This window comes from Bison bison, unplaced genomic scaffold (genome assembly GCF_000754665.1).
Source record: "Bison bison bison isolate TAMUID 2011002044 unplaced genomic scaffold, Bison_UMD1.0 scf7180017864286, whole genome shotgun sequence".
Taxonomy (NCBI): Eukaryota; Metazoa; Chordata; class Mammalia; order Artiodactyla; family Bovidae; genus Bison; species Bison bison.
In genome coordinates, this window is record NW_011494858.1 from 914,040 (window position 1) to 941,235 (window position 27,196).

The window sequence follows — 27,196 nt, forward strand, 5'->3', positions numbered from 1 at the left end:
AAAAAGATCTTCATGACCCAGATAATCACGATGGTGTGATCACTCATCTAGAGCCAGACATCCTGGAATGTGAAGTCAAGTGGGCCTTAGAAAGCATCACTATGAACAAAGCTAGTGGGGGTGATGGAATTCCAGTTGAGCTATTTCAAATCCTGAAAGATGATGCTGTGAAAGTGCTGCACTCAATATGCCAGCAAATTTGGAAAACTCAGCAGTGGCCACAGGACTGGAAAAGGTCAGTTTTCATTCCAATCTAAAAGAAAGGTAATGCCAAAGAATGCTCAAACTACTGCACAATTGCACTCATCTCACACGCTAGTAAAGTAATACTCAAAATTCTCCAAGCCAGGTTTCAGCAATACGTGAACCGTGAACTTCCAGATGTTCAGGCTGGTTTTAGAAAAGGCAGAGAAACCAGAGATCAAATTGCTAACATCTGCTGGATCATCGAAAAAGTAAGAGAATTCCAGAAAAACATTTATTTCTGTTTTATTGACTATGCTAAAGCCTTTGACTGTGTGGATCACAACAAATTGTGGAAAATTCTGAAAGAGATGGGAATACCAGACCACCTGACCTGCCTCTTAAGAAACCTATATGCAGATCAGGAAGCAACAGTTAGAACTGGACATGGAACAACAGACTGCTTCCAAATAGGAAAAGGAGTACGTCAAGGCTGTATATTGTCACCCTGCTTATTTAACTTCTATGCAGAGTACATCGTGAGAAACGCTGGGCTGGAAGAAGCACAAGCTGGAATCAAGATTGCTGGGAGAAATATCAATAACCTCAGATATGCAGATGACAGCACGCTTATGGCAGAAAGTGAAGAGGAACTAAAAAGCCTCTTTTTTAAAAAAATATAAATTTATTTAATTGGAGGTTAATTACTTTACAATATTGTACTGGTTTTGCCATACATCAACATGAATCTGCCATGGGTGTACACGTGTTCCCCATCCTGAACCCTCCTCCCTCCTCCCTCCCTGTACCATCCCTCTGGTTTGTCCCAGTGCACCAGCCCCAAGCATCCAGTATCATGCATCAAACCTGGACTGGCGATTCATTTTATATATGATATTATATATTTTCAATGCCATTCTCCCAAATCATCCCACCCTCGCCCTCTCCCAGAGTCCAAAAGACTGTTCTATACATCTGTGTCTCTTTTGCTGTCTCGCATACAGGGTTATCATGACCATCTTTCTAAATTCCATATATATGCGTTAGTATACTGTATTGGTGTTTTTCTTTCTGGCTTACTTCACTTTGTATAATAGGTTCCAGTTTCATCCACCTCATTAGAACTGATTCAACAATAGAGTATTACTCAGCCATTAAAAAGCCTCTTGATGAAAGTCAAAGTGGAGAGTGAAAAAGCTGGCTTAAAGCTCAACATTCAGAAAATGAAGATCATGGCATCTGGTCCCATCACTTCATGGGAAATAGATGAGGAAACAGTGGAAACAGTGTCAGACTATATTTTTTTGGGCTCCAAAATCACTGCACATGGTGACTGCAGCCATGAAATGAAAAGACATTTACTCCTTGGAGGAAACGTTACGACCAACATAGATAGCATATTGAAAAGCAGAGACGTTACTTTGCCAACAACGGTCCATCTAGTCAAGGCTATGGTTTTTCCTGTGGTCATGTATGGATGTGAGAGTTGGACTGTGAAGAAAACTGAGCACTGAAGAATTGATGCTTTTGAACTGGTGTTGGAGAAGACTCTTGAGAGTCCCTTGGACTGCAAGGAGATCCAACCAGTCCATTCTGAAGGAGATCAGCCCTGGGATTTCGTTGGAAGGAATGATGCTAAAGCTGAAACTCCAGTACTTTGGCCACCTCATGCGAAGAGTTGACTCATTGGAAAAGACTCTGATGCTGGGAGGGATTGGGGGCAGGAGGAGAAGGGGACGGCATAGGATGAGATGGCTGGATGGCATCACTGACTCGATGAATGTGAGTATGAGTGAACTCCAGGAGTTGGTGATGGACAGGGAGGCCTGGCATGCTGTGATTCATGGGGTCGCAAAGAGTCGGATACGACTGCATGACTGAAATGAACTGAACTGATAGGTTCTCTTCTGCTTTCTCAACGCTGTTAGTCCTACAGTATCAGTTAAACTGAAATTAGTGTTGGCTGAGAAGTTTAACTCCTGTTTTTAAACCAAACTTGTAGTCTCAACATCTAGATCTACAAGGTTAATATTGTCAGCTGTGCTGGGGCTTTTAGAAATGAATACAGCTGATTAAACTGTTACTCTGATAAGTCATCGGAGAAGGCAATGGCACCCCACTCCAGTACTCTTGCCTGGAAAATCCCATGGATGGAGGAGCCTGGTAGGCTGCAGTCCATGGGGTCGCTAAGAGTCAGACACGACTGGGCAACTTCACTTTCACTTTTCACTTTCAGTCATTGGAGATGGAAATGGGAACCCACTGCAATGTTCTTGCCTGGAGAATCCCAGGGACGGGGGAGCCTGGTGGGCTGCAGTCTATGGGGTCGCACAGAGTCGGACATGACTGAAGCGACTTGGCAGCAGCAGCAGCTGAGAAGTCATTATCGTATAAATAAAGTTGTAGCTAGAGACTTTTGGCAAAGTAGAACAATTCAATGGGCCAAATTCACATGGATATATATTTCAAATAGATGACCATTCTATTTTATCTATTTTAAATGGCATAGCTTTACTGACACCAATGAGAAACAGGCAATAACAAAGTGAATAAATACGTAAGAATTTGGGAATCTTCATGCCCAAGACTATGCTTTTCAAGGAGAATAATACCTTAATCATCTTTATAGGGCTGATCATTACTGCAGTATTTCTGGTAATAGCTACAAATTTATATTCTTTATAAAAACACTTTAAGGTAATGGTAAGAGCTCAGGCTCCCAGTTTCTAATTGATTTGGGGCAAAATGCTTAGTTTTTCCAAGCTTCAGTTGCCTTAGCTTTGAATCGGGGACAAAGACAATGTTTATTTTGGAATTATGATAATGTTTGCAAAGCATTTAGCACTATGCCTGGCATATAAGTGCTCAATAAATGAAAGCTAAGCAGAGACATCACTTTGCTGATAAAGGCCCGTATAGTCAAACCTATGGTTTTACCAGTAGCTATGTATGGATGTGAGAGTTGGACCGTAAAGAAGGCTGAGCGCCCAAGAATTGATGCTTTTTAACTGTGGTGCTGGAGAAGACTCTTGAGAGTCTCTTGCACAGTAAGGAGATCAAACCAGTCAATCATAAAGGAAATCAACCCTGAATATTCATTGAAGGACTGAAGCTGAAGCTCCAATATTTTGGCCACCTGATGCAAAGAGCTGACTCACTGGAGAAGACCCTGATTCTGAGAAAGATTGACGGCAAAAGGAGAAGGGGGCAGCAGAGGATGAGATGGTTGGATAGCATCATCAACTCAATAGACAAGAGTTTGAGCAAACTCAGGGAGACAGTGAAGGACAGGGAAGCCTGGTGTGCTGCAGTTCATGTGGCTGCAAAGAGTCGGACATGGCATAGCAAGTGAACAACAACAACAACAATTACTATTAATTTTGAATTGTTGTTAGGAAGCAAGATATAGGCAGAGAAAGGGAGATTAGAAAAGAACTCTGGATAAATGTGCCAGTTAAGCTATCATAACAAACTATTACATGAATGAACGCAGAGTGACATGACTAAAGACAAATCAAAGGTAGAACCAATTGAAAGGGACCTGAAAATTTATTTGCATGGGAGAGTTTTCTGCATGGGGGAAAAAATGTCATAAAATGTCATAAAAGCCAAGTTAAAAGATGATAGGGAAGCTGGGGGAAATGTTTGTGACATATTACAAAATGACTACATTTTTTTTAACATGTAAAGAAAAAAGACTAACATATTGGTGAAAAAAACAGACAGAAAGTAGGACAATAGTTTGTAGAAAATACAAATGACTACAATATAAAACCACTCATAACAGGGAAAATGTAAATTATAACTAAAAGATACCATTTTCACCTCTTAGATTGGCAAATAACTTTATGATTATACTCTCTCAAGTATAATAAAATAGGCACTTTCAAATAAGGCAAGTGGGAATATAAGTATGGCTTATTAAATAAATAAAATATAAGTATGGCTTTATTAAAGCCATTTGGCATTATCTATAAAAATTTATAGTGAATTTATCTCTGACCCACAACTGCATTTCTAGAAATTCATCTTACAGATATCCTCACACATGTATAAATGACATATATAGGAACACTCATTGGAGCATTATACTCTGCAATCATAAGAGACTGAAAATAACTCAAATATTCACTCATTAATGGGCTGGTTAAATTCACTGTGGTACATTCATAAAGTGGGACATTGGATGGATTTAAAAAAACAAGCTAAGTTCTACAGTGCACACATTCACACACAGTCAAGACCATCCATGTGTATCTATCCCCGAAAAGACACCCAGGACACTGAGAGAGTTTACATCCACTGAGGGCACTTGGCTGCTGGGAAACGGGTGTGAGAAAGCCTATTTTTCACTAAATAGCCCTATTAATTTTTATTTCTTGAATAAGACAGTAATTGTAAAAACAATTTAATTTAGTTCTCTGTCTCTGAAAGCGAATATTTAACCCAAATGGATTTGAAATTCCTTACTGGGCTCCTCCTGAAATCTGTATAGCCTCTGTCTCAGAGAACAATATGAAGAAATAATTTAGAGGAAAGCAGAGACAATGCCTTTTATGGAGATTCCTGAACTAGGAATAAATAAAATAAAATGTCCAACAGTGATGATGTTGGCAAGGAATCCTTATCTGTAATTGTAAAATCTTAAGATTAATAAAAAGTGAAAGTTTTTTCATAACCTTTTTGGTAGCAATATCTGACCTAACTCAAATTTATTTTGTTGTAAAATCTGACATGAACTTGTATGAGGCAATTTATATGTATTGTTTATTACATTGGACTTCCCTGGTGTGAATAATCATACATTATACTGTATCCAATATAGTATGTAAACCATATAACTTAAAATTTTGTGAATTCTGAAATACATTTGGCTCTAAGAATTTTGGATGAAGGACTGTGGACCTGTATGATTTTCTCTCCTGGCTGTCAGTCCTGAGTTAAGTTTTCACACAAAGATATTACTATTAACAGAAAAAGCCTTCTGACAGTTACCCAATCCTCTTCTTCAACAAAGCTCACCACGTAAGGTTTATGAAATGCCTACCCTTGGCCTTTTGGTCTTGCTCTTTGCTGGTTTTCACTAAAGACTATAACTTTGCAAGCAATGTGGGCTTCCCAGGTGGCACTAGTGGAAAAGAACCCACCTGCCAATGCAGGAGACATAAGAGATGCAGTTGGATCCCTGGCTCAGAAAGATCCCCTGGAGGAGGGCATGCCAACCCACTCCAATATCCTTGCCTGGAGAATCACAAAGACAGAGGCGCCTGGTGGGCTATGGTCCATAGGTTCACGAAGAGTCAGACATGACTGAAGCAACTTAGCACACACACACACACGTGCAAGCAATGCAGCAGATCTTGGAGCTTTTGATATGGAAAGAAAATTTGGGCAAATCTGATAATTTATGCAACTATAAAAATAAAGAGACTCTTGAGAGTCCCTTGGACTGCAAGGAGATCCAACCAGTCCATTCTAAAGGAGATCGGTCCTGGGTGTTCTTTGGAAGGAATGATACTAAAGCTGAAACTCCAGTACTTTGGCCACCTCATGCGAAGAGTTGACTCATTGGAAAAGACTCTGATGCTGGGAGGGATTGGGGGCAGGAGGAGAAGGGGACGGCATAGGATGAGATGGCTGGATGGCATCACTGACTCGATGGACATGAGTCTGAGTGAACTTCGGGAGTTGGTGATGGACAGGGAGGCCTGGCGTGCTGCTATTCATGGGGTTGCAAAGAGTCGGACACAACTGAGCGACTGAACTGAACTGATAAAAACAAAATTATTTAAGAAGAATTTCTTTTCTTTCTGTCATTGTAACAAGAGCTACTATACACAGCTCCCCATGCCTCTATTTTTCAGTATTGGGAAACCTAAAATATCTTAATTATTTTCTAGCATCTTAATCATTTTGTGAAATCATGAAGCTGGATAATTGTCATTTAATATAAAATGTTCTTTTTTCTATGGAAATTGTAGCTTCCAACTAATTATGAACTAAAGCCTAATTGAATATGTCTGGAAGCCAGAATGACAAGTGAAATTTATAGACCCCAACCTTGGTTATCTTGAGAGAGAAGCACGGTTAGACAGTTTAGAGTTAAAGAATGTTACCTGCAAGGTCCCAGCTGCAAAAGCAGTAAGCTGACTTCCGAGGTACACAATGCAGAAACTAAAACTGAAAGGAGAAAGGCTTGCCTGTGAACTCTACCAGGCAAAAATGATGCCAGGTTACCCTGTTTATTAGCCTGCACTAAAAAGTTCAGGGCACGTATAGATGTGCATTTATCCCATTTTATGCTACACATTATTGAAAAAACATTTTATAACATAAATAATTTATCAGTACATTAGAATGTACTGGAATTTAAGATTACAAGACTAAATGGTAGTGTTTTGTTTTATGGCTGTCTATACTTTCAAAAAGAAAGACAATATGGGTAGATGGACTTTATAAACTTTATATACACCTATGAAGGAGAACAACCCCACACAAAACAAAGCACTTCCCCACCCCCCGACACACAGTTTCCCTGTGTGTATGCCACAGGCTGCTACCCTTAGTCTAGGCAAACCTCAGTGTCAGCGGGGACAGCATGAGCTGGAGATTCAGGTGTACTGCTTGCTCTCAGCGCCATAGTTGAAGCTGGGAGACTTGAACTGATTGGAAGCAAGCTGGAATCAAAGTTCTTTGAAGAAAGCGTCCTTAGATTCTTTCAGTTTAACTTAACAGATTATACCCTTCCATCCTCTGGTCACAAAGGAGGTGATACAGGTTGGCAGAAGGCAAAGTTGTGAAACAACAGAAACTGGGGGACATACAGTTAAAGAGCTCACCTACTATGTTGATAAGTATAGGGGCTCCCAGAAAAGTCACCACTTCAATGATTTTTCAAGACTGTCAGTCAGTTCAGTTCAGTAGCTCAGTCGTGTCCGACTCTTTGTGACCCCATGAATCGCAGCATGCCAGGCCTCCCTGTCCATCACCAACTCCCGGAGTTCACTCAGACTCATGTTGGACTCAGACTGTTTCCCTAGTTCTGGACACAGCTGCATAGAGAGGTACCTGTTGGTTAATGTATGACCCCCAGCTGATCATAGCCTGTGACAGCTTGGATAGAAATTAGAGGTGGGGAACATGCAGCTTTTGGAGTAAGAGCAACAGTACACAGCATGTACCCTGAAAAAGGCAACTCCCCTACTAAATGGAATGCCACTGGTGGAACAGCTGATATGCCTGAGTACAAGTCGTGTCTGCCTGACATTACAGTAGCCAGGAAATCCTCCTAATGAAATGCCTCTGACCCAGACCACTGTAACAGACGCGATTACAGTGCACCTCGTGCTTCCCCCATGACGCTTTGTTACTGGGGAGCGGTGGGGAGGCAGGGACCCAGACCGCCACAGTAGATGCGATTAGTGCACGAGTGTTCCTCCCTCTATGCTGTGTTACTGGGGAGGCAGGTGTGGATAAGAAACAGTGCAAGAAACTATATCTGATTTACTTCTCTAACTTCTTTCAGTGGACTTTACTGATGCTAGAAAAATTAGAATGATTCAGTAGAAAGAAAGGAAAAGAAGGGGAGTCAATAGAGGAGAAAACAAGGGTGGCCAAATAGGGTGAAAATATTTCAGTTGTAAACACATGGAACGGAAAAAGCAGAAATTAATGGGGAAGAAACTGGAGTTACAACAGCATCACCAAGACCCGAGGGGCCACTGGTTCTGGCAATAACAAGACTCAGACAGATCAGCAATCGATCCTAGTTTGGAAGAATTTAGAAAACTGGATGGCAAGGAAAAGTACCACAAATTTGACACTGAAATATAAGAGGTGTCAGTAAGAAAGACCGAAGACTGGTGGGAAGGAATCTTCTTGTTCATTAGAGCTGGCATGGGGCCAGCACAGTAACTAAGCCTGATGCCCCCTGTTTGGGTCAAAGTTAATGATAAATGGAAGGAAGGAGGTAAAAGAATAAATAAATGGGGTATGCTAAGGTGCAAATCAAACCTTATTTTGGTGTCTTAAGAGAGGCTTGGAGCTTAGCTTAAGTTTCTTACGTCAAACTCCAGATGGCCACAAGGTAAAGCAATATGGCTTGTCAAAGCTGCCTCTAATTCTGAAAACTGTCAAAGCAGAAAGGCAATGCGCAGATAGGAATGGTGTGTGTGTGCTATGTCACTTCAGTCATGTCTGACTCTTTGTGACCCTATGGACTGCAGCCTGCCAGTCTCCTCTGTCCATGGGATTCTCCAGGCAAGAGTGGGTTGCCATGCACTCCTCCAGGGGATCTTCTTGATCCAGGGATTGAACCCACATCTCATGTCTCCTGCATTGGCAGGTTCTTTACCACCTGCGCCACCAGGGAAGCCCAGATAGGAGTGGTATACTCCAGCAAACCTTGTCTTGTAGTACTCCTAACCAGGCAGATTACACTTGATCAATCTTTTTTCCTTTACAAAGCAATTTATTCTAATTGTATGATTTAACTTTAATACATATTTTTTTCATCCTAAGGACAGATTTAAGAGTCATGTTTAGAATATGCATATATTTTATAGTAGTGATTTATACTTTGCCTTAAATTTGTGTTTTGATCCAATAAAGAAGAAAAAAGAAGAGACATTTTATTGGAAACAATCATATCATAGCATCTCTAAGATAACTTATGAGAGAAACATGTACGTTCTCATTCTAACAATCAACGCTGCTGATATGTCTATCCAGGTGATTTTATTTAGCACTGCTAATTTTCACTTACCTGTTTCTTATTTACTCATGGGATGATCAACACAAAGAAGAGTTTTGCTTTTAAACTTCCAGATATTTCACAATTTAGAAAAAGTTAGTTTAAAAAAAGAGAAGTATATAAGATGTAAAAGAAAAAAAAGGATTGGAAGGAAATACACGAAAGACTAAAATATTTACAGTGGCGTGTACAGTGGGTGGGAGGATTATAGGTGGTTTAAAATGTCACTTTAAAAAATACATATTATCACTACAACTGTCCCAACTAAGCATAAATGTTGAAGTGACTGCTGCCAATCACTGGTGTTAGTTCCTTTAAAAATTAATTAGCAAACAGATTCTCAAATGGCTTTCCCTGCCCCTACACAACAGCCCTCTGGGGAAGACAGGTGGTATCATGAGGGAGTGAGAGCTGGATGCCCGCATCATAGCCAATTGAGCTCATCTGGCAGTTCAATCTTACCGGGGCCACAGGCTGAAGGTGGTGGCAAGAAGGTAAATTTATAGGCCACACAGTATTTCATACTTTTTGTAAAGGTTAAATGTATATATCTCTTAGTAGTTAATGTTAAACAATTTATGATATTAAGCTATAACTCTAATTCTGTGTTATCTTTGATCTTAAGCCTCTGATATGGCAAACTTCCATATGTAAGGTTTTTATTTCATTTTAAAGATTCTGTTTTAATGAAATAGTCAATTTAAATAATAAGTTCTGATTTGTTTCTACCTTGGTTGCTATTAACTTATTCCAGACATTTCCTAATACTGACAGCTTTCTCTACTACTATGTTTCCTTCTCTCTTTCAAATAAACAGTTGTGTGAAGGTCAAATTTTAATTTCTTTGCCAGCAGTGACTGGTTAAAAACAGATCATGGCCCCAGCCTGATTTTTATGATACCTAAACACTTGAGGATACCTTGTGTTTCAATCAGTAAAGTCAAGATAATCTGTAATAATGAAATAGGACCAGAGGCCAACGTTAACACAGAAGTTTTTTCCTCTTTCATGCCTTGAGACCATATTCATCCATATGGAAAGCCATATTAGCTGAAAATAATTCTTTTTTTCTTTAATAAGACCTTTTTGCCAATAGATTTTTATCTGTCTTTGTTTGGAGATCTCAAATGGATCAACTTTACTTTTTATCGATCTAAGATGAATGGGACACAGGGATTTATCCTTTATGACACTACAGAGGCAAAGAGAGCACAGAAGACTGTGAAGTCTGCAGGCCGTGAAACTGAAATCCTCACACTGATACAAAAGACTCTGCTGAAGTAATGACACAGTACTCCAGTCGTAGCATGAAGCCTTTTGGTTTGAATACAAGTCAGTGCCATGTGACCTGTAGCTGTACATCCGTAGAAACATTTCGCTGCTGACAAAAATATTTATACTCAAAGGGGACAGATAAAAGAACTGAGACAAGCTGGTGAAGCTTCAGTGGACTAGAGGGACAGGTCTGGAGAAGCCACTGAGCTCCAGTTGCACCTGGATGAGTGAAGTGAAAGTCGCTCAGTCATGTCCAACTCTTTGCGACCGCATGGATTGTAGTCCATGGAATTCTCCAGGCCAGAATACTGGAGTGGGTAGCCTTTCCCTTCTCCAGGGGATCTTCTCAACCCAGGGATCGAACCCTTGTCTCAAACATTGTAGGCAGATTCTTTACCAGCTGAGCCACAAGGGATGAGGAGCGATGGTAAACTGCAGCCCTGGCTCAGGGTGGCTCATCTACCGTGTTACAGGGATGCCGCCGACCTCTAACTCTCCAGCTGTTCAGGGTGCCAGGGCTCCCACTGGCTCCAGGGCCAGCTCCAGTCTTAGTTCTGCCACTAGTTAGCTTGTTCCTTTTGTAAACCAATGGCCTGTGTGACAATTAGGATCTGCCCTGAGATGCAGCAGCCCCTCAGCTCTTACCAGAATCTGCCTCTTGCCCCATCACTATGTTTCTTTCCAATGCCCAAAAGACAGGGGTTGGTTTTGAGGTGTATCAGCGGGTCCATGGAGAAGTTCTAGTTTAGGAGCAGCTTGTTTCTCAGTCAGGAGCTGAGACAGTGCAGACAGCAGACATGGGACTGGACAGGATGCATACACGCTCTGACTGAAAAGTCTCCTCCGAGCTGGGGCACACTGCACCAGCAACTCCCCACGCAGGAGGGCACCAATTCATTAATGAAGAGCATGTAGAGGCATCCGAGTGACAGTCCACATAGAGTGCCATTTGTGGTGATCGGTCCAAGCTGCATCTGGTAGGACAAGTGTCCCAAGGCCTGATACTTCTAGCATTTATCAGATTATACCACGTGCCAAGTACATGACCGTGCCGACTTCTGTTGTACACATTTCTTCCAGGGTGAGGGTAAGAGACAGCCCTCAGCAAGAAAATAAACTTAACATCCTTTTACTCATTGTGAAATGGCATGGTGCACCAGCTCTAGCTTCTGTTCTGGGTCTTAAAAATGCCTCAGTAGGTTTATTCTGGGCTTCCCTTGTGGCTCTGCTGGTAAAGAATCTGCCTTCAACGTGGGAGGCCTAGGTTAGATCTCTGGTTTGGGAAGCTCCCCTGGAGAAGGGACTGGCTACCCACTCTAATATTCTGGCCTGAAGAATTTCATGGACTGCATAGTCCACGGGGTCACAAAGAATCAGACGCGACTGAGCGATTTTCACTTTCACTTTTTCAGGGTTACTCAGTCACAGAAAGAAGACAATCCCCAGGGTACATCTTCCATCACCCTTTATTTACTAAATAAGATTTAAAAATCAATCCCATGGCTAACAATCCCATCCATTTTATCTTATATCCCTTATTTATTATTATTATTTAATATGAACATTAATCCAGGTGATTTTTAAATTGTCAAAATGTGGAAAGGATGAATTCTCCAAGAAGCACAACAGCAGGCAGGACTTTCATATGACATGTAATTACATACAAGATTCGTCTGCTTCCTACTTGTTGTCCTGGTCTGGAATGGAGCCTTCTCAACTCTAATGATTGGCTCTGGTTTTCAAGTAGCCCATGTCCTATAACAGGGAAAGCTTGAAGCAGGGTCCCGATTCTAATACAAGTCACAATCCACTTCAGAATTTCCCAGCTTTCCCAAAGGAAGAAACACCCTCTCATGTGTACTAGTAATCATGTTCCCCTTGCTGGCCAAGAGGCTTACCTTCCAGACAAGTTGATCATTTTACAGCCATTTGGGGGTGAGTACAAAGCAATGAGATGATGAGCTTTCAATCCTAGTAACAGTCTTATTTCAGTAGGCACCCACAACAGAAAGAAGATCAATGAAAGTCTTGGTGAGTAAATATGTAATGCACTGGCCAACTACTCTTGAGTTTCAAGACCAACTTGGACTCTTTCTTTCATGGGTAATATTAGGATTTGTACACCAAGTGGCCCATCAGATTAGATCAGATCAGATCAGTCGCTCAGTCGTGTCCGACTCTTTGCGACCCCATGAATAGCAGCACGCCAGGCATCCCTGTCCATCACCAACTCCTGGAGTTCACTCAGACTCACGTCCATCGAGTCAGTGATGCCATCCAGCCATCTCATCCTCTGTCATCCCCTTCTCTTCTTGCCCCCAATCCCTCCCAGCATCAGAGTCTTTTCCAATGAGTCAACTCTTCGCATGAGGTGGCCAAAGTACTGGAGTTTCAGTTTTAGCATCATTCCTTCCAACGAAATCCCAGGGCTGATCTCCTTCAGAATGGACTGGTTGGATCTCCTTGCACTCCAAGGGACTCTCAAGTTTTCTCCAACACCACAGTTCAAAAGCATCAATTCTTCGGCGCTCAGCCTTCTTCACAGTTCAACTCTCACATCCATACATGACCACAGGAAAAACCATAGCCTTGACTAGACAAACCTTTGTTGGCAAAGTAATGTCTCTGCTTTTGAATATGCTATCTAGGTTGGTCATAACTTTCCTTCCAAGGAGTAAGCGTCTTTTAATTTCATGGCTGCAGTCACCATCTGCAGTGATTTTGGAGCCCAGAAAAATAAAGTCTGACACTGTTTCCACTGTTTCCCCATCTATTTCCCATGAAGTGATGGGACCAGATGCCATGATCTTCCTTTTCTGAATGTTGAGCTTTAAGCCAATTTTTTCACTCTCCACTTTCACTTTCATCAAGAGGCTTTGAGTTCCTCTTCACTTTCTGCCATAAGGGTGGTGTCATCTGCATATCTGAGGTTATTGATATTTCTCCCAGCAATCTTGATTCCAGCTTGTGTTTCTTCCAGTCCAGCGTTTCTCATGATGTACTCTGCATATAAGTTAAATAAACAGGGTGACAATATACAGCCTTGATGTACTCCTTTTCCTATCTGGAAGCAGTCTGTTGTTCCATGTCCAGTTCTAACTGTTGCTTCCTGACCTGCATATAAATTTCTCAAGAGGCAGATCAGGTGGTCTGGTATTCCCATCTCTTTCAGAATTTTCCACAGTTTATTGTGATCCACACAGTCAAAGGCTTTGGCATAGTCAATAAAGCAGAAATAGATGCTTTTCTGGAACTCTCTTGCTTTTTCCATGATCCAGTGGATGTTGGCAATTTGATCTCTGGTTTCTCTGCCTTTTCTAAAACCAGCTTGAACATCAGGAAGTTCACGGTTCACATATTGCTGAAGCCTGGCTTGGAGGGTTTTGAGCATTACTTTACTAGCGTGTGAGATGAGTGCAATTGCGTGGTAGTTTGAGCATTCTTTGGCATTGCTTTTCTTTGGGATTGGAATGAAAACTGATCTTTTCCAGTCCCATACATAGTCCCCAAAAGGTGTATTAATGTAATGAAAATAACAATATTCATGTGTTTCCCTTTATTATTTACAAGAAATTTCTATGTACCTGTCTCAAATTTTGTGGTTAGACTCACAAAAATTTGTAGATAATGCAAAATGCTAAAATGAGTTTCTCCATAAGAAATAAAGAGAACGTAGGTTGAATGTGAAAAAAAAGGACTGCAATATCTTTTTTGGGAGAGGGGCTTATTAATATCAAAAGCAAATAGTTTATGGGAAAATGTGAAAAGTGTTAAATATATTAAAACATATGGAGAAGAAAATGGCAACCCACTTCAGTATTCTTGCCTGGAGAATCCCATGGACAGAGGAGCCTGGTAGGCTACAGTCTACGGGGTCACAAAGAGTTGGACACAACTGAGCGACTTCACTCACTCATTCAATATAACACATGTATATATTTGAATACATAAACAGTGTGCAAAAATGTCCAACTGAGCTGAAAATGCATTAGTCAATGACTATTAACTGCTACATTATTCTCTGTCTTCTTCACGGCAAGTCTTGTTGTTGATAGTGTCTTTGATTGTACTCAGTGGCATACTTGGCACTCTCACACACAATCCTGACCATTCTTGTCCTAAGGCAAAGTGTGTAGCCTACACTAATACCCAGTCAGCTTTTTCAGCATGACTAATGACCTTAATTTAGACTTCAAGGATACCAACTTTTTTCTGTTTTACTCCAAGTGTCTTTCCTAAAGTAAAATCTAATGATTTCCAGATACAATTTCATTTAAACCTCAAAAAAGAAAAAAACTTCAGTAAACACATGTTCACGGAGCATTATCTCAGGAAACGTAAATTACACCTGGCCTCCTGTCAACTGGCAAGGCCAGCAATACCCACAAGTTGCTTGTCCCTGTGCTTTGAATGATGTGGAGCCAAGTTGGTTTATCTCCTTAGCATTTCTAAACTACTGGCCAGCAGGAAACCCAAAGATTTTGAAAAGAAGTTTAAACTATGTTATTCTGAAATCAATTATTTATGAAAAAATACTCATCTCTCCATTACTTTATCTTCAAAATGTGTAACTTACTCTGAAATCAAGAGACAAATGTACATGTTTCCATTTTGATCTCATCTCTAAATGGAGGGTATGGTTTTGACATAGGATAGACAGCTGGAAAACTGAGGTCCATGTGGTTGAGGGACTTTGTCAAGGTTTTGCTACTGCTAAGCAAAGAGGCAGGATGAATATAGGTCTTTGGACTTTAATTCTCAAGGCCTTTCCTGTAAGCCATGCTGCCTGCCTGCATGTAAGGATATTAACTTGAGGAAACCAAAACAGAAAACTAGCTACAGGCCTAAGCAGAGCTTTAGAAGAAGCTCTATGATATGGATGAACACAAGATAATGGAGTGGTATACATTCTACATTCACTTAGTGAAGATAATTGTGAGATATTAAGGAAGCAACAAATCTCAGTGCAAAGAACATGCCAAAACTGGTCACAATTGAGAGCTTGCTGTCATCCAGTCTGGAAACCTCCTGACAACCTAAACATTTCCAATTCTCATACAATGGGAAAATCTTCAAGTAGATGAAAATGTGAGGAAGTTCTGGGAAATAAATGAAGCACAATGAATGTATTAATATTAGCTGGGTATAAACATGATTCTTTTGTAGATACAGAGAAGAAATGAAGGAAAATTGTTGTCTACACGAATACATGAACTGATACATTTAAAAGGAAATAGTCATTTTGGGGATTCCCTGGTGGTCCAGAGACTTGGCACTTTCACTGCCATGGGCCTGGGTTCGATCCCTGGTTGGAGAACTAAGATCCCAGGAGCCACATGGTGTGGCTGAATGAATAAATAAAAGGAAACATCCATTTTTTGATCACTAATTCATTCTTTCATTCATCCAATAAATATTTTATCGAATGTCTACCATGAGCCAGGCCCTGCTCAGCACAGGGATGCAGTAATGAATACAACAGAAATCTTCATCCTCAGGAGTTTACGTTCCATGTGACACAGGTGAGGCAGATGACAAAATATATCAGTAAATTACACAGTCTATTGGAAGGTGATAAGTACTGTGAAAAAAGGATAAAGCAGAGAAGGAGAAAAGTGGCAGAAAGCATTAGGAATTATTTCCTCAGGCATCTTTCTCCTGTTTGCTGAGAGTTCCTTTATGGATAGAATGATGTGTCCATACACTTCACAGAGAAGAAAGCCATCAACAATATGTCCCAGTGATTAGTCTCCAATTTCAACAACTGAGATTACTGAATGGAGTTCTTCAAGGACCTCTTAATAATTTTTTTTCACTGCAGGCTACCGATGTATCCTGATAGTACCTTGGGGAGAGGATGACAATGGCTATGGAAAACTGCTGACCGAGGGTAGAGGCCCTGGGATAGGAGAGAGGCAGAAAGGAGAAAGGGAGAATGCCAGTGTGCAGGGGTTGGGCAGTGAGAAGATGGGCAGCTCCAGAGTGTGTCTTCAGACCAAGTATGTCGGAGTCATCTGGGAACATCACAGAGTTCAGTGATGTTCAAAAATTGTACATCACTGGTGCCCGTTTCTGGCAATTCTGGTTCAATTAACCCAGGTAAGGCCCAGAAACTGCTACTTTGACAGATTCCTAAGTGACTCCAATGTGCACATAGATTTCCAAACCACTGCTCTAAAGGGAATTAAGCCCTTTCAGAATTTTCACAAAGGGATAATTATGAAAAGAAATCCATTATAAATAACTTTGAATGCAGGGTTATTCAGCTTGCTTCTAAGCCACATTTCTGCACAGCTCTGCCACTCAGGGCATTTTGCAAGGGGAGCCTGTGTCATTCACATATACTGTGTTCCAGGTGCTCCCCCAAATCTAGTTGCCCAGAGCACAGAAAAGGAAGCTAACCTTGAGGGCGTATTGTCACCCAGCCCCAAGTTAAGGCTTTGCATATCTAGTCATGTCTAATCCTCTGAGCAAATTTGCAAGGTGGTTTAAAATCTCTTATTTTCACATGAGGAATCAGGCTCAGGTATGTCTGCAAGAGCATTTCCATGGTAAATATTAAAAAATGCAGCAGTACTGCCCACTCTTAGATGAGCCTAACCCTATTCCTAACCTTTTGTCAGGGAATTCACATAGAGTCTGGAATTATAACAGCAAGGTCCAAATCTGAGCTCTGTTTCTTATTGCTTGTGTGGTCCTGGGAAGTTCTACAATGACAGCTCCTATTAGCCATGTACCAGGACTGTGCTCGGTACTTTATGTGATCTATCTTGCTTAACCATGATGACAAGCCTATGAGGGAGATATTATTATCCCCATTTTATAGATTAAACTAAGGGATTTGCTCAAAATCACACAAACTAGCATTGAAACCTAGGCCTATTAACCTGGGTGTTATAATCATTATCCCCAGGCTCTTAAATGTTCTATAATTGCTTCTCTGAGCTTTACTTTCTCTTGATTGTGAGGATTACATTAGGCAACATATATAATTTTTATAAAAGCAGTTAAGTGACTAGGACAGTAAGTAACACTCAACAAATGTTTCTTAATACTGAAGTGAAGGGAATTTGATGACCTTGGACCAAATGAGCAAGTCTAAATGAGGCCCAAAACTGAAATGATGGCAGGAACTGAAAATACTGAACAGATGTCACTAATCACAGCATTTTTCAGAGTTCAGTCCCCTAGAGAAGACCCACCGAGGAAGCATAATCCTCACCTATTGCTGGCTCAACAAAGAAATAACATAATTATGTCATATGTTCCAAAGATAACAGGTTTTTTTTTGCAACTACTTGGCACTATAGAGTGTAAAATAATGAAATGGGTTTCCTTTCTATGAATGTGTGCTCTTTATTTTCTTTTAAATATTGTTTTCAAAATTACCTAAGTAATACATTGTTGTTATAAAACATATGGAAAATACAGAAACATATGAGCAGTAAAATAGCTCTTATAATCCCTTCACTAGAATTTAGAGGGATTTCCTGAGACTAGGACTAGAACTCTAAGTGGCTAGTAAATGTAAGCTGTAACGATGCGCACTTTCTCTGTACTGTATGTTCCTTCTATGTCAAGAATGTATTGACAGGTATCCTCAAGCTGAATTCATTTCTTGGAATTAAACTATGTCTTTATTATTTCTATTTAGCCTATTTGTTTCTGTTTTCTTAATTTACACACTCTATAAGCAGTGTGTACAAGAGGAATGGATGATTATATTAATGGCTTTTAACAGTGGGAATTATAGTAACAGCCCAAATCATGGCTTAATTAAAAGCAACATCTCTTCATCAAACACACAAAAATTTCCATGCATGCAACTGTTCTTGGTATTAATGCACCTGCTAGCAGGGAATTTCAATTTATCAACTTGGCTTAAATAAAAATCCTTTTGAATGGCTGCGCTTTTCATCTCCTGATATGTAAGATAGGTATATTTATAACTTCATATTTTCTTTTACATATTCAACCAATTCTTTTCTAACGTTTTCACATTATCCCTTTTTATTTGTCATCATTTTGTGCAATATTTCATTTTGTTGTTCAGTTGCTAAGTTGTGTCTGATTCTTTGCAACCCCATGGACAGAAGCATGTCAGGCTTCCCTGTCTGTCACTATCTCCTGGAGTTCATTAAGTTTTGTTTTTATTTTGTTATTTACAATACACACAAAATGGAAATGTTATAGTGAATGGTACTTTATGTGTAATGTGAAATTGTTATTCTGAGGGTAGACAAAGTTAAAATAACAGTCCTTGGCCTAGAAGTTCACACTTTTGGAAATCATTATGAAAATTCTAAGAGAAATCCAATACTTTGAAAATGAGTTTTAACAGTCATTAAAAAGAGTTTTACAATGACACGTAATTTGTATGAACATATATTGTGAAAGGACATATCTGAACATACCCAACACAATACCTGATACACAATAGGCATTCAATGAATAGAAGCCAGTATCGTCACATACAGTCACCACTCATAGGCTCTATTGTATAGAGGCAGTGAGGTCTGCTGTTCAAACAGACCACATAAAGCCAAGTAGCGCCTGCAAGGCTCTAGTTTGAGGTTATGGATTTTAGTTTAGTTCTCCACCTTGGGAGAATAACACATTGTTATGTGCTAGGCACATGAGGGGATCTGGTTAGGTACTAAAAATATTTGTGTGAGTGTCTAGGACAGGAAAAGTTCTGATTTAAAAAAAAAAAGAATTTCTGATAGGATTCTGGGCACAAGTGCAAGAAAGTGTTGCAATCTGGCTATTGTGTGTGATGGAAACACAATCCTTTCCCTTTTCTCAGATTAACTTCCTATCAAGTTATAAAAACAAATTCTGACCCTTAAAGTAAGTCTGTCAGATTCTTACTCTAAATCAGAGTTTTATGGGCTTACTGCCTATATCTCAGAACTAAATCCAAGCTTCACACAGTGTGAATGAATGAAAAAACACTGAAATTTGGGATCATAAAAAAGAAAAAAAGAAGTAAAAGTCATCCAAACAGCTAAGAAGCAACGCCTGGGTCCTTTAATCTCAACCTCAATGGATGCTCCACAATTGACTTTCAAGTCAGCTGCGTGTGAACAGTAGCCTGTGAGCACGACTGTGTCCTGGCAACTGCTCTATAAAAAGCTCGGCAAGGTAGAAACTTACAGCAAAATTTTTGGAACATATTAAGCGTATGGTTTGACAGCAAAGGGCCAAGGCCTCAAAAAACAAACAAACAAATTCAGCTTATTATTTCTTTTTAAAGTTTCCCCAATAAGCTATTAAGTCCTTTATAGCACATACACAAATATTTCCCAAACTCCCTCAACAAAAAACAAGCTCTACAAAATCATCTCCCATGACATACATCAAAAAACAAACCAAACAAAGTAAAACAGAAAACTTCAACTTGCTATTGTGATATAAACTAATCTTTCTGAAAAAAAAAAAAAAACCTAGATTACTGGGGTGAACAGTATGTCCTAGAAATAGGCCAGCCACAGCTCCAGTTCCAAAAATTGACTAATTGGCCATGATTTGGTGAGATCTGTCTTTCTCTCTTCATATCTCAGTGTGGGGGTGGGGGAACAGTTCAAGAGTACTGGCCTTAGGTCTTCTGAGTCAGGGAAGAACAGCAAGAAGGGGCCTTAGTAACCTTTTACTTCAGGGACTGAGTGACTAACACCTGCCGCAGGCCTGGGATTTGTCTTTGTTTATCAGTTTAGAACAATCATCACTGAGTTGTCATAAGACCGAGGGAAACTCCACGAACACTTTAAAAAGTGACAAGACTTCTGCTTCAATGAACAGCTTCACAAGATACTGTCTTCATTTTAATACAAAATGTTCCAGATATACATATCTGAATAGAAAAAGATACCACCATTTAAAAAATATACAGTATGTAATAGACTTTTCTCCTCAAATCTGAAATAAAAGATTTGAAGATTCAAAACTACATTAATGCAAATATCTGCCTGTTGCAAGTATGCGTTTTGATTAAACTGGCATACATCAAGTACAATTAGAAAGGTTATTTATAACGAAGAAATACATAATTCTGCATCTTAATGGGGATGACAATTACAGCTGACGGTTGCTAATTAACATTACTTCTTCTGCTCTGGATCTCAGATATTTCTTATATGATCTTTATGCTGGCAACGGACACAACTAATTCTAGAAGGCCCAAAAGGGTTAATTATCAGCAACATTTCTGCTCATAACAAATTCACTGGTAACTTGCCCAGCTCTGGCTCCACACTGGAGACCAGAAGATCAAGCTGAATTGGGTAAACTCTGACTCAGAATTGTGTCAGGAAAAGTATTTATTCAACTTACTCTGCGAGCAAAGATGCACCAACCCACTGGTATTCGGAATGACAGGGAGAAAAGTCCCTCCAGTCCTCTCTTCAGGTGTAATGGTCTAGGGGTGTTGTCTGTTCTGGTCCAGCAGAAACGTGTGGCACTGTTTAGCTCAGTGGTGCCACCTTCTTGTGCCAAGATGCCCACTGTGCCTACTTTCTTGGACACCTCAGGAGTGTGTGATCAGTGTTGGAGGCCAGATGTAAAATAGAAAGACAGAAGCATTGCCACTCTCAGCACAGAAAACTATAAAGCCCTCTTTGCTTGTGCTGTAAATTACATATTTATTTTATTAGCATGAGATAGATGAATATTTTCACACACAAAGGTGCCCTGCTAAAATCAGGATAAGTGATATTAATGTCCTATGGTCAGTATTATTGAACCTCGAAAGCAATAAACTTTATGCGTCAATAAATATTACATTTGCAACATAGTTAACATTCCCTTACTGTCTCTAGCACTTATTACACATTGTAACCACAAGTCTACAATACATTATTCATATTTGGGGTGTCACCAAGTGATGGATTGCTGTAGGAGAGGCTGTCCTTTAAATAAATCAACAAATAAAAATGCAAATGTTAACATTTTCAGCCACAACTTTTCCCATCTTGAATGGGGAATGAAAATTTCACATTATACTGACAGGCAGCAGAGAGAACAATTAACAACCTACACTGTGAATGAGAAAGATGACTTTGCCACGCTGGGTTTTATCACCTGCCCATGGACCCATATGGGACTCTCCTAGGTGTTAGCACTTTCAGAGAACAAAGGAAAAACTGTCTCCCACGGCCCCTGTTCCATCCCCATCCTTTTCTGCAGGTCTTGACAATTCTTGGAATTTTGGGTAGACAGGGAAAGGGCTTTTATTCTTGTTCTTCTCAGTACTGTCAAAGGTTTCTTGGAATGAAGAATAATAGGCTTTCCTTTTGCATTAAAAGCTTATATGTAAAAGTAGTCTATAAAAATTCCTTTTCTACACTTTGAAATAAAAATAATTAAAATAATCTTGGTTCCGAAATCTGGAAAGCAACCACTGTGCTTCCTTGGTAACCGATTTTCATAGTACTGAGTCTTTTTTTCAACTCTGCACTTTGTATTGCAGACCTATAATATGCCATCACGCACTTCTAAGGGTAAAATCTGGGGTGCTGCACATTGTTTTATTTAGCCAAATGCTCATTATTTAAGAAGCTTCTGAGAATCTGTATCTAGCTGATCTGCAGCATTAAGAACTAACAGAAAAAGAATCCTTTTTTTAAGGTCTGTAGATATGAGTCTTCACCGCAATTTTAACCTGGGCTTGTAAAACTCCACAAAGTTGATATGGTCATTTCAGAAAATGTGTGCTGAGGATGTTCTATAAAACCCTACTGGGGAACATTTTATTCTTCTTTTTCATGCCTCTCACGAAATTGAAGTGCAATTATCAAAAACACATTAGAGTAGTGTTAAAGATCTGATTCAAGATCTTCGCATCAAAGATAGGAAAATTCATTTGAAAACCCAGATTGCCTTTCCTCTTACCTTAACTCCTCCATTACAAATGTGTTGAGTCATTTCCCAAAAGTTCTTTAAAATTAAGTCTTAAAATCTATATTTATTGGATAAGATGCTAGGATTTTAAGTGCTTAAAAAATCACATCCCCAAGGAAACACAAACATGCCCTTTTGGTGTTAATGTTTATATATTCAGTGTTAAATGTATAATATAGGAATTGGCTTATTAGACATGAGAAATTTTAATAACATATTTCTTTTCTTGACTGTAGAAAAAGCCAATCAAAGTATTAGCTCCTCAAATGTCTCTGTATAAGTAAATGTTGATAGTCATTTAACTGTAGAACAAAACCCACTATGGTTTTCAGTATCAATTGATTCAGTAAGTTAAGTGTATAGTCCAAGTGTATAACCATTTCGGGATAAATTGGGTAGGACCCGCTCCTAAACATTTTCTGATGAAAGGTAGGATTAGCTTTGTGTTTCTATGGAAACCTTGTCAATTACCATTACCAATTAAGGACAATCATGGATAAAGGAAAGGGTTCCAGGAGTTCTACCTGGTCGTATCTAGATGCTTCCAAATAAGGGCCTCTGTCTTGAGTTGGAGACATAAGAACTGTTAAGATTTTTCACTTTTTATTAAATAACTCAGCAAAAGTTCTCACCTGGAGAATGGTAAAGCAAAGAATCCCTGAAACTCACCGGGAGCCGTCATGTTGGGATGATGATGTAGCTGGGGTTACAAGCTCCTTCTGGCTCCCTGTTGTCATAGGAGATGTGGACGCATCTTTTCGAACTTCTGCCACTGTCCCTGCATGTACAATAAAGGAACTAATTCAGGCATTCAATAAAAGAAAATGCAAGAGTCTATCATGAATAATATATCAGAGATTATAGGAATCCCCAAGCTTTAGAAGTAAGCTGTCTTCCCTCTGAAATGCAACAATGGCAGATGGAAAACTCGGTGGGTTGTTTTGGTTTTGTAAACACCAGTGGTCCACAATATCTTGTTTTTAAAAACATGGATTTGTGCAATAACAGACTAATTAGAGATTTGGTTGGTAAATCTGATTATTAAAGTCTTGATGATTTGCGTTTAGGGTAAAGACACCCAAGAAAGTAGATTGCTTTATTTTGCTCCTTTTCACTGTCATAAGAAAAGTTCTTTCCTCTCCTTGACAAAATAGAAAATAGAAAATTTGTACCTTTAAGCCCTCCAAATTAAATTGATTCTACCCCCAAAAAACTTTCAAAGTAGGCATAAATTATGAATGCTTCTTTTAAAGAACTCAACATTGGGCTAAAACAAGTAAGATGGTCAACTCACCATTCTGGGGCTAATTTGGTTTCTGTTTCTAACAAGCAAGGTTTAGTTGGTAATTACGTTTTACTTTTGGGGGGCTAAGTAATAACATGGCATGGAAAGAAAAATCTTTTGTTTTTGTTTGTTTTATTATTACTTATTTAATAATTTTCTCCTCTTTCTAAAAACATTTTAAACAAAAATTTCCAACTTTTCATTTATTAAAAATATAATTGAGCTTTTTCATGTATCAAATTCTCATGATAAAGCTGGAGAGACCTTGCAGATCATCTCACCTTACTTCTTTTTTGATAGATGCTTTTTATAGGAAGAGTTCTGGCTACTGTTTAATTTTTTAAAAATGTTTTAAAAAATTTTATTGGAGTCCAGTTGACTTATAATGCTGTGTTAGTTTCTGCCAAACAGCAAAGTGCATCAGTTGTTACCTATTCATAACTCTCCTCTTTTAGACTCTTTTCTAATAGGTCATTATGGAGGACTAAGAACAGTTCCCTGCGCTATACAGTAGGTCCTTATTAGTTATCTGTTTTATATATAGCAGTGTGTGTATGTCAATCCCAATCTCCCAATTTCTCCCTCCCCTCTGCTTCTGCTTTTCCCCCTAGTAAACCATGTTTGTTTTCTATATCTGTGACTTTATTCCTGTTTTGTAAATAAGTTCATCTGTGTCATTTTTTAAGGATTCCACATATAAGTAGTATCATATATGTGTCTTTCTCTCTCTGACTTACTTCACTCAGTATGACAATCTCCAGGTCCATGTTGATGCAAATGGCATTATTTTTTCTTTTTTTATGGCTGAGTAATATTACATGATCTATATGTACCATATCATATTTGTGTGTGGGTGATTTCCCACATTTACTGTATGTTTGCCTTTACCAGGCAAATGAGCTTTCCCATTTTTAATTTTCTTGTTTCTATTATAGCTATGGTCTCTTTTTGTTTTCTTTTTACCCTGCCTAGAGAAGTTTCTTTAGCATTTGTTGTAAAGCTGTTTGGTAGTGATGAATTCTCTTAGATTTTGCTTGTCTGTAAAGCTTTTGATTTCTCTGTACAATCTAAATGAATACCTTGCTGGGTAGAGTATTGTAGGTTGTAGGTTTTTCCCTCTCAACACTTTAAATAAAGCATGCCACTCTCTTCTGGCCTGCAGAGGTTCTGCTGAAAAATCAGCTTATAACCTTATAGGTATTACTTTGTATGTTATCTACCGGTTTTAATATTTTTTCTTTGTATTTAATTTTTGTTAATTTGATCAGTATGTGTCTTGGCATGTTTCCCCTTGCCTTTATACTGTGTGGGACTCTCTGAACTTCCTGGATGTGACTATTTCCTTTCCCATGTTATAATCTCTTCAAATATTTCCTTAGGCCTTTGTCTCCTGGGACCCCTATAATGCAGATGTTGGTGTGTTTAACGTTGTCCCAGAGGTCTCTGAGACTGTCCTCCTTTCTGTTCCTTCTTTTTCTTTATTCTGTTCCGCAACAGTGATTTCCACCACTCTGTCTTCCAGCTCACTTCTTTGCTCTTATGCCTCAGTTATTCTACTATTGATTCCTTCTAGTGTATTTCACATTTCAGTTATTGTGTTGTTTATCTCTATTTGTTCTTTAAATCTTCTGTCTTTTTGTTAAACATTTCTTGTACCTTGTTGGCCTGTGTCTCCATTCTTTTTCCAAGATTTTGGATCTTTATTATTATTATTTTGATGCTTTTTCAGGTAGATTGTCTATCTCCTCTTCATTTAGTTGTTCATGTAGGTTTTTATCTTGTTCCTTCGTCTGTAACTGAGACATATTTCTCTGTTGACTCGTTTTGTCTAACTTACTGTGTTTATGGTCTCCTTTCCACTGGCTGCAGAATCGTAGTGCCTCTTGCTTCTGATGTATGTCCCCTGGTGGCTGAGGTCCATCCAGGGGCTTGTGCAGGCTTCATCGTGGAAGGGACTGGTGCCCTGTGGTGGGTGGAGTTGGGTCTTGTCCTTATAGAGGGCAGAGCTGTGTCGGGAATGTGTTGGGGATGGGGTAAGCTTAGGACAACTTTAGGCAGTCTGTCTGCTGATGGGTAGGGCTGTGTTTCTGTCTTGCTGGTTGCTTGACTGGAGGCATTTCAATACTGGAACCTGCAGGTTGTTGAGTGGTTCCACATGGGGACCCCTGAGAGAGCTTACACCGATTAATACTCCCCGATGCCTCCACTAACAATGTCCTTGCCTCCACAGTGAACTACTGTCAATCGCTGTCTCTCCAGGCGATTCTCCAAGACCCCTGGGTAGGTACAACCCAGGTTCCTATGGAGGTATTGCTTTCTTCTAGGTCCCAGTGAATGTAAAATCTTGTGTGTGCCCTTCAAGAGTGGAGTCTCTGTTTCCCCCAGCCCTGTGGAGCTCCTTTACCTAAGCCCTGCTGACCTTCAAGACTAAATGCTGGCAGTTCTTCCACCCAATTCCAGACTCTCAGACAGCCTTAGAGGGCTATTTTCACATGTGTGTGTGTGTGTGTGTGTGTGTGTTTATTGCTTAGTGAGAGGGCTGTTTTTAGTATGAACATTTGCCACCTCTTTCCTCAGTGTATGCTGGCCATGATCCCCTTGATAGGGGGGTTTGGCTGGTGTGGTGACCAGAGCCTGCCCTGGATATTGAGCCGAGGGGGCTCCCCTTTGCTCTGTAGTTTCACTGCTCTGTCAGGGGCAGGGCCTGCTCCCGAGCTGCTGTAGTAGAGGCCCCAGATCTTATTCTTGCTGTGCTTCTCATATGTGGTGCAAGGTCGGCAGGTTTGGGGCACTCCCACTGGGAGAGAAGACACTGAGAGTTCCTCTCCGGCGCTATTCGTCTGTGGGGATGCTTTCTTGTGTCATTTTTCACCTGTTGTGTGAGCTCCCAAGTTACTGTGTTGCTGGCACTGCTCTCAGCCCCACTGTAACAGTGTGTATGCCAGCACTTGGCCCTGGTGTCTTATCAGGCTTTGTTTTCACCAGGCTGCCAGCATAAATCCACTCAAATCAGGTCTCAGGATTGCAGGAATCCTGGATCTGGACCCACTGCAGGCACTACAGGGGCAGCTCGGGCTCTGACTTGGTCCACTCCTGAGTGTATGTGCTGACAGGTTCCATAGCTGCTACAACCAGATCTGTCTCAGCTGTGGGGGCACTTGTCCATTCAGCTGTTCCGCAGGTGCTGAGTTTATGAAGATGGTCACAGGTATTTAATCTGTGGTTCATGCAGCGGCAGGGAGAGATTTCAGACCTTCTTCCTTCCTTGCATAGTCCCTGGGGTTCAGCTTGGGTTTCAGCCTCACCTCTATGCATGGGCCACCACAGGGATCTGCTCCCCACCTGTGAGAGGGGGCAGAGGCAGCGCCTGAGGTGCACTGGCGCTTCGGTGGGAGGGGGCAGAGGTGGCAACTGGCTGGGGTGTGGGTGCTCACCCAGGCAGGAGCAGGGGAGGCAGCAGCCGACTGGGACGAGGCTGTAAGCAGCGCTGCCCTTCATGCCTCACTCAGCAGTAGTGTTTCACTTCTACGGCACTCTGGGCTTCCTCCAGCAGCACTCCTGGAGTGGAGCACCTCACTCCTATCCCCTCAGGCTGTCTCCGGGCAGCCAACAGCAGTCCTCTTGTCGGGTCTGCTCTCCAAACCCCACGTTCCACACCAGTGCCCCGTCCACACGGGCAGACACACGTCTGAGGCTGAGGAGCGCAGGGCTGCGCACAGCCCGCCTGTGAATGGCTCACTCTGTCCCGCCTGCCACAGACCGGCTGCGGCACTCTCCTCCAGAACCCAAGTCCCCCCTTCTGC

The 27,196-nt window shown here is 40.4% G+C and overlaps 1 protein-coding gene across 1 annotated transcript in view; it reads right to left on the reverse strand.

Annotated features, from left to right (window-relative positions):
* Window positions 1-27,196, reverse strand: part of KIAA1328 (KIAA1328 ortholog) — a 419,817-nt gene that overhangs the window by 39,020 nt on the left and 353,601 nt on the right. Inside the window, exon 11 of the mRNA XM_010849781.1 lies at window positions 22,778-22,886. Coding sequence (XP_010848083.1) covers window positions 22,778-22,886 — 109 coding nt within the window. The remainder of the gene's footprint in view (window positions 1-22,777; window positions 22,887-27,196) is intronic.